We start from the raw sequence: 14,629 nt of genomic DNA on the forward strand, positions 1-14,629 counted from the left end.
TAGGATGTAAAGCCTGTCCTCAGACAGTTATAAAAAATTCAACATCTCCAGCAGTGGGAAGAATTTCTAGAATGACTGTAGGTATTGAAAATGGGAAAGCTTAGGCACAGGTACAAGTCTCCCAGCTTTGTGTCCAAGTTGTTACCTCGCTAATGGAAGTCACCAGCAGTCACTGGCCTGGGCAGGTGTTCCTGAGAGTTTTTGGAGCTTACTCTGAAGTCAGAAAATTAGATTAAATGAATCTCCAGGCTGATCTCATGTGGTAGCTCTCCTACTTTACACTGCTTACTTCCTAAGGGAAACTCATGGGGACAGCGGCTTCGGAGAACTGGCAGATGGCTCTTCCAAAAGGCAGAGCAAGGGTGGGATGAGAATGAGGAAGATTTTTTTTTTTTTTTACTTTTGTTGTTTGGTGTGTTGTTTGTTTTTGTTTTCAAGAAATGTCTTCTGGTTCTCAGAGTCATCAAATCAAATTTCTTTCTTCTCCCTGAAAAGCCAGACTTTTTCTTTTTTTTTTTTTTTTTTTTTTTTTGTGATGTGGACAGTTGCCAGTTTCTGTTGTCTTGCTCTAGGATAAAAGAGCTTTCAGACACAAGCTTCTCAGACACTGATTCTGTAATCAAATCTCCTTGGGAAGAGCTCCAAGGAACTGTTGCTGAGATCAGTGAGGCCTTGTGTGGAAATAAAGACCTGGGCAGGTCTGATTGCCGTGTCTTCACCTAGACTCCGTAACCTCTTCTGATTTGCATGTGAATTCTGGCAGTGCTTCCAACTTCTGTCTGCTGTTTTACCAGGATTTGTAAAATCTGACAGCTGAGTGAGCACCATGATTTGAGAGATTTCTTTAATGCTGAGTTCTCATCGCTGCTTAATTGAAAAATGTTTTTCATGTTCGTATTCCACTGGTGATAGAACAGAGACATCCTCAGCTAGACCGTAAGAGCAATCTTGTACAATTGCTAAGCAGAGGCTGCCAGCCTGCCTTTGAAGAATACTTACAAGAACTAAATTTTCCACACCATTTGGTGGCGTGGGAATGTAAGACTTTAATGCCTGTGGAAAAATGCTAGCTTGACACTGCTGAAGTTCTCCGTATGACCCTAGGAAAGGTAACGTTTGTGTGTCTTAGAGCAGAAGAGATACTGGAAGCTTAACCTCTCTGAGGATGAGACTTAGGCCTGGAGGTGTGTTCAGCCCTGAGTGCTGCCAGGATGGCAGCTGCTGAGGGAGCGCTGTCACAGTGCCTCGTGTGCTGGGACCGGCAGCAATGCCACCAACAGTCACCGGTCTGCGATTCTTAAAGTTAACAGTAGGCTTCCTAATAATAAAAGGCACAAGAATGTCTTACCTGTGCATATAAAAACTGAAAGCAAATGCAGGCAGTAATGCAAAAACGGGGTGCTGGTCCCACAGCCAGGGTAACAACCAGGTCATCAGCTGGCAGGGAAACCCAGCCCCAGGAAGCAGGGCCCTGTGACCAGGGCAGGGGCACTACCGAGGCGAAGCAGTTGTAAAATGAAGTGAGCTGCTCTCATTAGACATCCCAAGTCCTCCCTGTGTGTCTGAAAGCTTGTCCTGCCTTCAGCTATCTCTGTAGAGTGGTTCCTGATGTTTGCTATTGATGAAGAGATACTGTAAGACAAGCAGTTGGCTTTTTTTTTTTTTTTTTTTTTTTTTTTTTTTTTTTGTGCTTTTAAGCTTACTCCTGTGTGTTTTGGGCTGACTTGGAGGAGAGAGGGAAAAATAGCAAGTAAGGCTCTGGAACTTGCACAGACACAGGGCTGTTATATTTCAGGGAGCACTGTCGCCAACAACCAAACCCTGTATTTTGTGTGTTTAGCCACCCTGGCTTTTGGGTTGCCTTTTGCTTGATTGGCTGACAATGAAAGGAGACCAAGCTGGCTTCGATTTCTGGCCCATGTGTGTTAGTGAGTGGGTGAAGGCTGGACTCCAAGTGCTGTAGAGAAATATTTATGAGTTTATACAAAACTGTTTACACTGCATTTAAGTTAATGTTTTATTAAAAGAAGGTTTTACAAGATAGCTGTTCTTGTGAGCCAAGGTGCCATGAGCCTTTTTTCAATCTTCACCTTTCTCACCCGTGGTAATGAAAGAAATATAACTTTCCCCTTCCCGATTTACAGGATAGCTGCAACCTGTTCTGTGTAGTAAGTTACTCACCTATGGCATGATGACAGGATGGCACATTCAGTACCAAAACAATGTAATAAAATTGCAAATTGCTTGGGCAGGGAAACATCTTTCTTCTGCAGGAGGAATTAAGTTTATGTGACATTTCAAAGTCATTTGAGTTGACAATGAAGGGGGAGCTGCAGCAAAACCAGCCAGGAACTGGAGGGGATGTCAGCCCAATAACCCAAACAGAAAAATGTAAGTGCTAGGAAGGATTATTTGTGCAGGCTGCACTTGGCAACCTGCTGTCCAACAGCCACAAGCTGTTTTATTTATTTGCTTGCAGATTATGCTTGGCCTGTTGTAGTGCTGAATCGTCCTCTTCATTAATAACTAAAATCCAGCACTTGTCTGACCAATTTCCCACTCCATTGTTCTCACCATGCTCTTGACCTGCTGAGCAGAAAGTGGAGACCTGGGAAAACGGAGGGAGGTCTCTCCATTAAAAGCTCCCAAATGCTCCGATATCTTCAGTCCTTAGGGAGAGGAATCCCTACTGCTGTGTGTTTGCTCAGGTTCTGAGCCTCTTCCACCTGCAGAGGTGTGCAGTAATCCTCCAGGAAGACAGTTGCCAGATTCCTTAGCCTTCTGCTGGCTGAGAGAGAGAAGCGAAGCATGCACTCCACCACTGGGAGAGCTGTGGTCTGGTGCCGGGACTGCGGCGTTGTCAGGTACATCAGCGTGGTGACCGCTGACATGACTGTCTCCTCATTGGAACTGGAGAGGCAATTTATTATAGGCTCTACCCCATTGGCCTCCAGGATATAGTCTTTGTTAGTTTTATCCAGACACAGGTTACAAAGACCACCTGAAACAGCAAAAGACAGTGTCTGACACAGGCAAGACAAATTCTTTTTGCGCCCTTATCAGGATGTGCTCTTCTCTCTGCTCCTCCCGCCTTATTTTTTCCCATTTAAATAACTGGACATCTTATTCAGGAATAAATAGCAACAGCCTGAATGTATTCCATGGGTTTATATTTATTGATACTCATACAGTTTGATCCTGCCCTATTAGACACTTGCACTGGGTTGCCCTTGGATGGCCACTCGATCCTTCCTCCTTGTTACAAGGCAGTATACAAAGATATTTTTCCTGAACAGTTTAGAGAAAAATGTTCTAAATCTCAGGAATTGTAAGATGGTATTAATTATCTTACATAACCTTTTTTTTTTCCAACTAAGTGTGGGAATAGAAATTATTTCCTTAAATCCAATTGAATGCAGGTGCTGATTTCTAAAGTGATGATCAATATTTTGCCAATCCATGTTTTCTAATACAAACATATGCATCCAAGTTTTCAGTAAGATTTGGCTGGAAAACTTTTAGCTGCTTCCTGGGCTGTTTATTCTTCCTGGAGATTCTCCACCAGAACACTCCTCCCCCTGTATGTCATTAGAGGGCACTGTACTGCTGTCAGCTAGTGTTTCCTTAGAGTCTTAAAAAAAAAAGAAGCCCTTTCCAGAAAACATTTTTTTTTTTTTTAAGCACAGCATCTATATTAAAATGAAGGAGACAGTGCCCTTAAAGTCAGTCTTGATCCCTCCTTCCTCTCACCCCATTCCACTCACTTTGCACTAACCAAGGGCTTGCCAACTTGCAGTACAGCTGCTGTCACCTGCCTGCTTGAACCTGGGGTGGGTGGCTGCCGACCGGAGGCACTGGGACGAGCATCCCAGCTCCTGTCGTCCCCTACCCCTATGGGTTGTTTTATCAACGTACTCAGGTGCACTTCTTACCAATAGCAAACTCCACGAGGGTCTCGTTGTCTTCAGTCAGCATATCGAGGAACAGATCCAGGACCTGAAGCTGCCGGAGATACTCGTAGTTCTTGGGGTCGTAGGCAAAGTTGGCGAGGTTGGCCAGCACCTGCTCCTTGGCCTCTGCAAGGGAGAAGCATCGTGTGAAGGAGGGGACGGTGCCAGAAGCACCTGCCACGTGCGACATAAAGGCTGCCAAGCAATGGAGCTCAAACTTTTAAACGCGGGGTTACCTGAGCTGTCCGTCACCTGGAACTCGGTGACGAGGGCCTGCAGGTACTCCAGCCTCCCCAGCTCCATCCCGCTCCTCCCCAACGAGCTCGGGGGCAGAGAGCCCGGTGCTTTGCTCTCCCCTCCCCGGCTGGGAGGCGGGCACCGCGCCGGGCTGCGCACACACACGGCCAGGGCCCGTCCACACACGGGAAAGGGCCGGGACGGCCCCGGGCCAGGGGCCGAGACCTCGCCGCACCCAGCCGAGCCCTGCTGGGGGCCGTCAGAGGAAAAGAGGACGGGCAGGGCGCGGCCGCCATTTTGTGGGCGTCGCTTTCCTCAAGCGGCGGCCGCCATTTTGTGGGCGTCGCTCTCCCCAGGCAGTGTCCGCGGCTCCTCCTCCGGGGCCGGGGCTGGCGGAGCCGGCTGAAAAGCGGTGGATCCGCGTTACGTGTTATTTGGTAACCGCAAATAAATAAAGCCTGTTACCGATAACTGCAAATAAATAAACTCGCGTCTGGGTGTTTCGCTTTGTGTTTGGTGAGATCTGGGGGGTTTTTAAGCACTTCCCATGCACAGTAAGGTAAACTACCTGGGAAAAACCGAAGCCATGAAGGAGCTGCTTAAAACGGCAGCAGGTAATTCCTCTCTGGTTGTCTAAACACAGAGCAATTAGGTGATTCTGAAGAAGGGTAGTTCTAATTAAAACACCGTTAGGTGCACCACAAGTGGACTCAAGTGTGGTTCGCTTTGTGGCAATCCCTAAGTGAAAGTACATAAACTGTGCGCTGAGGGTAGGCTCAGCAGAAATTTGCCCTGATTTTATTGAGGCAATTAAATGACTACAGGTTCTTTTGTAGATAAGGTAGGAAGCAGGCTGGGAACAGATGTTTCTGGTATTATCTCAAGTCCTTGATTTTCAGAGAAAGGAAATTGAACGTGGTCTGATCCGCTGAACACGTGGCATCAGTGACAAGCGTGTTGGGCCGATAACCGCTCCTACCACACAGCTGGGTGTAGTAAACTGTCTGCCCACGACCACATTAAATAGAAGGAGGAGGAAAGAAGCTGCACTGCGTACAGTAATGCTTTTAGCATTTCAGTGGTGTGGGAAGATGGAATGTGACAGTCGAGGTATTCATTTCCACTGGGTATAAAAGTTTAGGCTAGGCTGGCAACTTCAACTTAAAATTTAACTCTTATAATTCCTACGCGTGGGTGCACATATGTGTATATGAAAATACGTGTATGTGAAAATAAGCAACGATGGTGCTACAAACTAGTTCCACGTTAGAATGTTAGCATATGTGCACAGCTCTTTTAATGTAGGCATTTGTAAGTGTTGACATACTCTAAGCCACATCTGTCACTGGTAATGCGTACTAGCACGTGACTAATGTGAGAAAGCAAAGGCAGACAAACTACCCCAATACAAAATAAAGTGGTTAAGGATACTGGGAATGACTAATAAGAACTGAAAACCAGAGCATTAAATGAGGAAAAATGCAATAGCGTCTGTTCACAAATACTGTATTTGTGGTCAGTCAGTGTAATTTTGCAGGCACAAAACCAGTAGAAACTGTCCTCCTCTGAACTGTTTGCACAGACAGCAGTGTTTAGAAACAGCTTGTGCCTGTGCTGGCTGGGTTTCAGGTGATGCATCTCTGAAAACCGTACTCTCCAGGTCACGCTATGCAGCGTGTGGCAAGAAGTAACCGGGGGGAGAGGAAAACTTGTGCTCGGCTTTCTGGGAACTGTTTGCTCTGTTCCTCCTAACCTTCGTCTTGTTTTGAGTTTAACCAAAGCTGGTTAAGAGACGTGAGGAACATTTTGCATTTAATTTGATGTGTTGGAGCTGCCTCCTGGAGGAGAGTTTGACAACATTCCCTGGGTTTCGTGGTCCTCAGAGGTTTTCTGTAGGAGTTGCAGGCTGTGCTAGCACCACTTATAGGACGAGCTTTGTTACAAGCTGTGCGCTTGTCTGTGCGCCGGCTTGCTGCAGGGAGTTTGTCCTGATCATCCAGAAAGATCACTTGGCAGTAGGTATGTAGCCCTCTTACTCAGACTGTTTACTCAGGTGATACTTGCTATATTGTTTAATAGTCTGAATGCTCTGACTGCTTGCTGTTTGCCAGAATAGTTAGCACAGAATGGGCTAATATAGGTGCGATAGTCGCAGTGTCAGGGGCTAGTCTAATGACAGTGGTGTACATCGATAGCACACCCACCACAGGTACAATTTGGTCAATTTTCATGTCTAGCAGGTATGTTTCTTTTCTCACAATTACTAACTAGGCCTGTAAACAGCACGCCAAATTCTTCATTCAAGTGATTTTGCACTTCTGAGGTGTTTTAGAGTTTGTAAGGTTACCATGACTTTTTTTTTTTTTTAATTAAACTTTTCCAAGAATCACATTGGCAGAGTATCTAAGGCTTATAAGGGTCACAATCTTGTAATATTTCAGTGTGAACTTCCTGGTGAATGTTTCATAGCAGTAAGGAAAGTGCTTGGTGCAAAAAATGCTTAGCTTGCAAGGTTAATGATACTTTTAATAACAAAGGGAGCAGGAAGGGATATGAGGGGACTGGGCAAGGTTTATTTATTTATGGCTATTTTTTTTTTGTCTGCTCATTCTCATAGGTTTGTAACCAGGCTGAGGTAACTAGCATTTGTCTATCATTAAGTCTGGGGTTATTTTGTTGTCTTAAGGTTATTTAAAACAAACAAACAAACAAACAAAACAGCTGCTTCAGGGGGTGTTGGTAATTAGGCTGTGGTTGCCTTGCGTAATGGGACAACCTTAAACTAATGAAAGGAATTCTTATTACTTTATTTTTCTTCTGGGCCTCAAGATTCTTAAGGAGTGAGTATTAATGTTCTGAGGGGAATATTTTTCTATACTGTAGCCTGCTCAGTGTGTGTGGCCCCTTCAATTATGCATTACAAAGCTGCTCAAGGCATCTGGGAGTTGAGGTTGAAAAGAGAGGTAGGAGAGACATGGAACAGGAGAGGAGGAAGCAGGGAGCTATATTGTCTGTTATGGCAGCTCAGTCATCTTACTGACTTGGGGAAGCACAGCCTTAATTGTTAGCCTGTTCTTTGTCCAGTATTTGTTTCTAACCTGTGGATTGCAGATTACTACTAAAGAGTACATGTAAAGTAACCATGGGAGATAACCCTATTTTCAGGCAGATTGAGTTCTGTAAGGCTGTTAGAAAGTTTTTGGTCAACAAGATGAAAAAAATGAAAATACCAGATCTGTAAACTGTCTTCCCAGAAACATCTCTTTGCCTCTGCAAATAACTCCCAGTGACTCTAACATTGAGTCTGGGAGTATCAAAAAGCAGCTCTATAAAGAACTCTACCTTTCTGTCCTGAATTGCCTTGCACTACTGTGTACAGCTAGGGAATAGTCAAAACTGAGATTTCTTTGCCATGGTGCAGGAGGAACTGATCTCTGTGTGGCAGCTTCAGTCGGTGAGTACCTTTATTTACCCTGTAAATTTACCCTTTTTATTTACCCTGTATCTTGCGAATACGCATTAGACGATTCATGTACTTGCTTATGGGCTGACTAGGGCTAAAGCACTGCAGACAGAGAAGCACCTCTGCACAGGAGATGCATTCTATTACTCCTTTGACTAATCTTTGTTTTCCTGGGTTACATTCTGATCTTGCCTGTTTTGCCCAGGAAATTTGTAGCAGTGAGAGGATTTGGGGCAGTATTGTGCCGTATTTCTGGCAGAGTACAGAAAGGGAATGTAAAAGGGTAAACAGAATTTCAGATTTAAGAAATATATAAAGAAAATAATATCAATCTGTTCAGCTGCTTAGCTGTTTCATTTGCAATAGCTAGAAGAGGTTTGAGACTTAATCCTTCTACATTGGTTTATTTTGATGAGAGGAGGAAAGAGCCATCTTTTTTCCTAGGAAAGTATTGCAGTTGTTCTGATGAGCTGAGAGGTACCAGTCCCTGTTTGCTTTGCAGTTATAGATCATATAAGCATTGCACAAGTTAATAAACATGTGATTAGAAATTAGATATGTATGTCTCTCAGTAGTCATCTTTTTTAGGTAATGCAAAGCATACTGACTCAGTGGTGGGAGGAATGGGTTAAAAGTGGAAGACTGGTGAGGAGGACTGTAAATACACTCAAGTGACCTTGCAGCTGGGAATGGGTAAAGTCTGGGGAGCAGCAACATAGAAAAACATATACATTATGTCTGCTGCTGTTTGTACTCTGTGTGTTTGACAAGTAACACATCTGTGCGTAGATAACAGGTGTTTGGTGGACTTGGAGGTGCCCTATCGGATGTGTTGAGTTCCCAGCCTTGGTACAGAGAAGATCAAAGAAGCACAGTGAGAATTGCAGCATGGTGGTAAAAACTGTGTGAACTTTTGATTAAAAACAGGTGAAACCAGCAGGCTGGTGGTCTCCTAGCATGGGCCCTGTTTAGCGGTTCCTGTGTTCCCTCTTGTGTGCCTGTGCTTGTGTATCTCTGCTTGGTGCTGCTTTGAGGATCCCCTGGTTGGCGAGGGAATGAGAATAAATCTACTCTTTGCATTTTAGCTACAAGTCTGTGATTGTTCCTGTTGCCTGCCTGTGCTGACTCACACACTAGGTAATCCTAAGGCACTACTGAGATGGATGCTTCTGAGCTGTGGAAGCAGGAACCATTCTGAAGGGCTGAAGTCTCTTCAACTGTAAATAATAGGTGAGAAACCGTTAGTCTTGGAAAACCTTGGAATAATTTTTACAGTGGCTTCATGTGCTGGTTTTTATTTATTTATTTATTTATTTTGTGGTTTGTTTTGTATGTTTTTTTTTTTTTTTTTTTTTTTTTCTGGGGAGTCCACAGTTCTAATGAAAACTGGTTTTGTTGCTAAGACTTTGATACAACAGTTCTCAAGATTAAGTGTTAAAGTTGAATTGGAAGCTGCTAGTTCAGCTGTTGAGTTGAAAGGTGTTACTTCTTCCATTTCACTGACATTGTATGATTTTATCTTTTGGAGGTTCTATTATGTTGGGTAATCTTCAGCTCCAGTACTGTGTGAGATATCTGTTTAGATCAGGAGAGATACGAAATATAAACAGTTTGCAATTTGAACTGATCCTGAGGGAGTTCAGCAGCTGATGCAACTCTCATGTCAGTGCTTACAAGTGTAACTCCCAGGAGTGTGTCAGGAAAAGCCATTTACAGTCAAAAGACTGCATGGATATGAAAGTTAACTCTGACTTTTCTTAGTACATTTTTCCACATTGATTTCTTTTTGACATGTAAATTATACTTGTGCAAACTTCTCTGTGCTGAGAATGCTGGCATACATGAGTCTGCGAGTCTAAGACTAAAGATCTAAATGCATTTACGCAAGGATTTGGCCCTATATAAAGATAAGGATGCATACATTCATTCTCTGGTCTACTAACACCTTTTATGTCATGCTCTCCACCTGCCCCCTTAAAAAAAAAGTGTCCCAGTTGATGCTGGAAAGAAATGTATTTATACAAGCCGTGAATTCCCAGTTGTGATACATCAGGAAGCACTAGAAATACCACTAGTTATGCAAGGCGCTCTCTGTAAGGCTTGGGTCTTTGTTTTTGATGCTCTGCAGTTGACCCTTTGAGGCTCTGAAAATGCCTTTGGCATGAAGAACTCATATATACCTCATAGGAAAACAAAATATTTGATCTTCCTAGAGACTTGCCCAAGTCCTGAGGCCCATATGGCAGCCTCCATGTAATATTTTGAGATATGGGAAATAATGGCACAGTTCCAATTGAAAGTGTTTGTTTTGTCCCTCCCACAATGTGAGAGGCTACCAGGAAACTTCATATAAATCTGCACCAAAATTTTATGTTCAGACTAGGTGAGTAATACTCTGTGAAAGAACTACCATTGTGCATAGCCATCAGTACGTATTTTCCAGTGCTAAAGCTGAAATATGTGTGTGAAATACCGGTGACTTCTGAAAGGCACCGACTTAAGCCAATTGAATCAACATGGCTTTTGTTTCTCAGAGCTGGCTGCCGTGGCTGTTATCCCACGGCCTGCTTTAGGAAAGCACAGTTCCCTTTGTCCTTCAGCTCCTGGGCTGGTGCTGGGCTCAGCCCGAGATCCACATTGCTTGCGTGGAGCCTGACACGGCCCCACCGAGTGGAAGCATGGGGCAGGAGGACGACGATAGTTGTGGGATGCACACACTTGGTTTCTCTGCCATCAGTGCCAGGCCATGTGTAGCTTTGTACAGGCCACATAATCGTTTGTATTCCTCTCTCTTTTTTTTTTTTTTTTTTTTTTTTTTTTTTCATATGCTTGTGATGTACACGACTGCTGGAGTGGACTGACTTTCAGGCTGTAGTTCAGCTGGCGTGTCATTGTATTGATATCTGGAAGGATTATCCAAAGGTACTTTTGAGGCCTCTTTCAAATTTCTTTTTTTTTCCAGAGCGCAGAAGCTGAGCCCCATGAACAAAGCAGCTGATATCATGAGGAAACTGGAGGTGTAGAAGACATAGTGGAAATCATTGGTTATATCCACCAGGAGACCTGAAATGGAAACCACAGCTAGGTCAAAGAGGAGATGCATACTAAAGACAACTGTATGGCATTCACAGAAACATTAGACCTAAAAAATTCAGCAAACTGCCATATACAAAAGATAAGCATTCACAGATGAGTTAAGTTCTCTTTTCCAGATTCTAGAGCCTGTTTGCAGTCACCACTTAGGTGGTGTTTCTACTTCCATATATAAAGTATTTCCCAGTAAACAGAGAAATCAGGAAAGAAAGGAAATCGTAACTTTTTCCCAACCTGCTGATTCACTTTGTTTACTCAGCAGAGGACCCCTGTGCCAGTTGCTGGATTTTGGAATGACTGACCCTGTTACATTCCAGGTCAGAAAACAGAACAAATAAAGAAATGGGATTTTTTTTTCTATGTCTGCAGTTGCTTCAGTGACACTTGGGCCGCTGCAGAAATGACCCTTGTTCAGCAGTGAGATGGGGCTGATCATTCCTTTCTGACTCTCCCTTTTATATTGCTCCCTTTGCATAACTCACCTGCCTGTGTAGACTTAGAAACTCCCTCATTCCTCTTCTTTATGCTCCCAAACACTTGTCACCAGTGTCTAAAAAACCTGTTTTTGCTCCAGCCTGCTTTAATAGCTTTTCTCACCTGTGAGAGGGGGTCCAATGAGGAGAGTGATACTCTCCAGGACCGTGAAGAGCCCTAGAGCACTTGAGAACCTGTCCATCTCCACCACATCCATCAGCACCTGGAAGGTGAGTGCCCCAATGCCACTCATGGCTATGCTGAGGATGACGCAGTAGACGATGAGCACGCTGAACTCAGCTGAAATGATGCAAATGAAATTGCTCAGCCCGCAGAGGAGCACAGCCAGGCTGAACAGGTAGATGCGCCTTCCCGTGAAGATTCTGTGTCCCGAAAGCAGTCCTGTCAAAGGGCGTATGAAGATGTTGATGAACCCAATAATGGAGATGAGGAGGGCTGCCTTGCGTTCCTCCACACCGTTCTGGATGGCATAAGGTACTAGGTAGACGTGGGGTAACACAAACCCCATCATCATCCAGGTCACTCCAATAGTGTAAATCTGGTAACCTTTGTTTTGACAGAAGATATCAAAAGCCAGGTACTTCTGCAGCATCTGGAAGCATGCAGTCTTTCTGTTTTGCTGCTGGTACTTTAGGTGGGGAGAAGATGCTCCATTGGACAGCTGTGCCTCTTCTGCTCTTCTCCCTGAATCCTCTCCAGGCCTGGGTAACTGTACTAGTGATCCTGATGCAAGCTGCACTGGTCTCATAATGGCTCCACAGACACAACAGTTTAATAGTATTCCTCCAAAGATAAGAAAAGTGTTTCTCCAGCCCATCTCATCCAGCATGTATTGAGAAAGCAGCGGCCACAGCGTGAAACCAAGAGAGACACCAGTGGATGCCATGGCGTTAGCCAACGCTTGCCACCGCACGAAGTAGTGGCCCAGCGCAGTCACTCCTGCCTGGAAGCTGAAACACGATCCCAGACCTAAAGGTAAGGAGGAAAAACAACAGCACGTGATCCCTCTGCGGTGTCTTGCAGGGTGAAAAGAGCCCAGCTCCATGGGGTACTCACAGATGACTTCATCTACCACTAGGCATATCCTCACCTGCCAGGCTGCACAACCCCCAGTGATTAATACTCAGTAACCCCACGCTAGAGATGAAGAAGGTTATTGTGTATAAATTTAACTCCTTGTGTTCTCAGGAATACTAAATACACTGATCTAAGGTGATGTTTGTCTGGGCTGCACTGCCATGCTTATGATCGTTATGGAATTATTCATTAGAAAAAATATTTTTTTTTACTGCATGCAGCAGGCAGTGCTGCCTTCCTGACACCTTATTCAGGGCCCAGGGAGTTACTTTTTGTTTTTCTTCCTGCAGCAAACACAGCTTAGCTTACAAGAGCCAAAAGGCTTGGTCCCAAAGTGACCTGGCTGCAGAATTTAATTTCTCTGTGTTAGAAGAAAATATGGGTTGAAAAACAGTTACAGAGGAGAAATATTTGGAAAGGAAAAGTTCTCATCTGTTACTTCTGTTCAAAACCAACATGTTATTTTGTTAGAAAAAGATGACTCCATATTTCCCCAGATAGGGAGTGGTGAAACCCAAGTCCGAGGAACTTATGAAGGATGTTGTCCCAACACATTGTGTTTCAGGATGGAAAAACTCCCCTCTCCAAAGACAAAAGGCTGTGAAGCTCCTAAAGAGAACAGACATGTTGGCTCTCCACTTCACCCCTCAGAGACCTGTAACCTTTTCCAGAGAGAAGCACTTTCCAGTGAGCTCGGCTGGGCGAGGTGTGTTAAAGGGGTGTGAAGGGCAAGCCTCTCCAGCATGCAATTCCTGCTGAGCTGTGGGGCTTTTGATTTATCCTATTTCACAGCTGAGTGAAAAACGTGAGCACTTAGTCTGGGCTCTCAAATAAAGGGCAGCAGCTGGGTTTTCCTGCTGTTCCTTGGTACTTACCAGTGATGAGGCCAGCTGTTAAGTAAAGCTGGCCGAGGGACTTGCAGAAGGAGCTGGACACCATGCCCACGCTGCTGAGCAGGCCTCCCAGCATCACGGCAAACCTGTAGCCAAATCGCTTCACCAAGATGCTGCAGAGGGGTCCTGGGAGCAGTCGGAGAAGCAAAAGGGAGGCAGTTAGAGAGGGAGGAATTATTTCATAGCTGCTAGACTGCTGCAGTTATCCAACGGTTTAGTCTAGAGATGATCCCAGCTGCATAATGCAGCGGGGGAGCCAGAAATAGAAAACACGTTCCCTGATCCTCCACAGTGCTCGGTCAGCTTGGTACATGAAGGGAGTGCTCCCGTGCTTGGATTTTGGTCATGAAGTAGGATTCCTAAGCTTCCCTGTGATGGATTTTAGGTAAAAGTCTCAGAAATTGAATGGAAAAAGGACCTTCAAGTGTAATTCTGTTCTCATATGATATCAGTTTTAGGAATGATTTGAAAAAGGAGAGGAATTGGATTTCCGTGTCCTCCTTGTCCCTGAGCAGGAGATGCTGAGTGGGTGGTATTTTCTGCTTGCATGTTTCTGCTCTCATTTTGCTGTATTTTTCAAATATTCTGGCACAAAATCTTGTCAATTGCCATTGGCATTCTGCTACATAGGTGAAATTCCCTGCAACAGAAGGCAGATTGACTCTGAAAATGATCAAGAATGGGAGAAAGATAATTTGATCTTCCTTGAGGAAGATCATTTGAAAACAGCTGGAAGCATGTTCATGTCTGCATTGGAATCAGTCTAAGCTTCAGGCTGTGGCATCCAAGCTCCAGCTTGTGGAGTCTTGCAGCTGTCCTGCAAGTCATCTCCCCATGAAAATAATAAGATGTTTTTGCCAGTACGGCTCTTTGCACATGCCTGTCCTGGCATACCGAGCCAGGGTGGGTAGGCATGACTGTGTCCACTTCCAAGAGGACGAAGCCTAGGAGCAGAACGTGCACAAACAACGCAGAGGCGAGGGCAAGACCTGGGTGCTCCTGGTGGGCCTGGGTCTGCCCTTCTGGGGCAGAAACCTGGGTCTTACTGGGCGCATACATTGCTGGCAGGCTTTTGTAAGTAGGACTTAAGTTATTTTGTCAGAGAAAGCAATGAACAAATAGGCACGGAGATAAGTGCTTACGGTCAGTTCATTCATTAATTTTCATAGGCTGCTGGTGAATTCCATGATACTGGGGCAAATTACCAGTTTGGTAACGTCATGGGTTTAGTGTGCTTCATTTTGGACTAGGAGGAGATTAGTTCAGACCTGCAGACCTGTCAATGGAAAACATGCTTCTCTGTTAGAGGAGGTTCTGAAGGTAGAATTGCCTCTTTTTGTGTTCCCATGAGGATCCTCATGTTTTTCCAGGTTTTATTCCGGGGGGGGGGGGGGGGGGGGGGGGGGGGGGGGGGGGGGGGG

At 44.8% G+C, this 14,629-nt stretch overlaps 2 protein-coding genes and 1 long non-coding RNA gene across 4 annotated transcripts in view; 1 reads left to right on the top strand and 2 right to left on the bottom strand.

The window, feature by feature from the left end:
- Nucleotides 1-1,955: 1,955 nt before the first annotated feature.
- ARMC7 (armadillo repeat containing 7) lies at nt 1,956-4,508 on the bottom strand. The gene is made up of 3 exons (XM_035342563.1): nt 4,187-4,508; nt 3,933-4,076; nt 1,956-3,001 (listed from the first exon to the last, which is right to left on the bottom strand). Exons 1-3 carry the CDS (start codon nt 4,251-4,253, stop codon nt 2,664-2,666), a joined length of 549 nt encoding a protein of 182 aa, XP_035198454.1. The 5' UTR covers nt 4,254-4,508; the 3' UTR covers nt 1,956-2,663.
- Nucleotides 4,509-5,906: 1,398 nt separating this feature from the next.
- On the top strand, nt 5,907-11,099 carry LOC118175915. The gene is made up of 2 exons (XR_004755193.1): nt 5,907-6,206; nt 10,613-11,099. It is a non-coding gene; the product is annotated as an uncharacterized LOC118175915 (long non-coding RNA).
- SLC16A5 (solute carrier family 16 member 5) overlaps nt 9,648-14,629 on the bottom strand; it is a 9,060-nt gene continuing 4,078 nt past the window's right edge. For both annotated transcript variants that reach the window (XM_035342559.1, XM_035342558.1), the window contains exons 3-5: nt 13,191-13,334; nt 11,341-12,207; nt 9,648-10,713 (exon numbers count right to left, since the gene is read on the bottom strand). In XM_035342559.1, the coding sequence (XP_035198450.1) occupies nt 10,472-10,713; nt 11,341-12,207; nt 13,191-13,334 (1,253 nt within the window). In that variant the 3' untranslated portion in view covers nt 9,648-10,471. The remainder of the gene's footprint in view (nt 10,714-11,340; nt 12,208-13,190; nt 13,335-14,629) is intronic.

The sequence above is a fragment of the Oxyura jamaicensis genome, chromosome 18 (assembly GCF_011077185.1).
Source record: "Oxyura jamaicensis isolate SHBP4307 breed ruddy duck chromosome 18, BPBGC_Ojam_1.0, whole genome shotgun sequence".
Classification (NCBI taxonomy): domain Eukaryota; kingdom Metazoa; phylum Chordata; class Aves; order Anseriformes; family Anatidae; genus Oxyura; species Oxyura jamaicensis.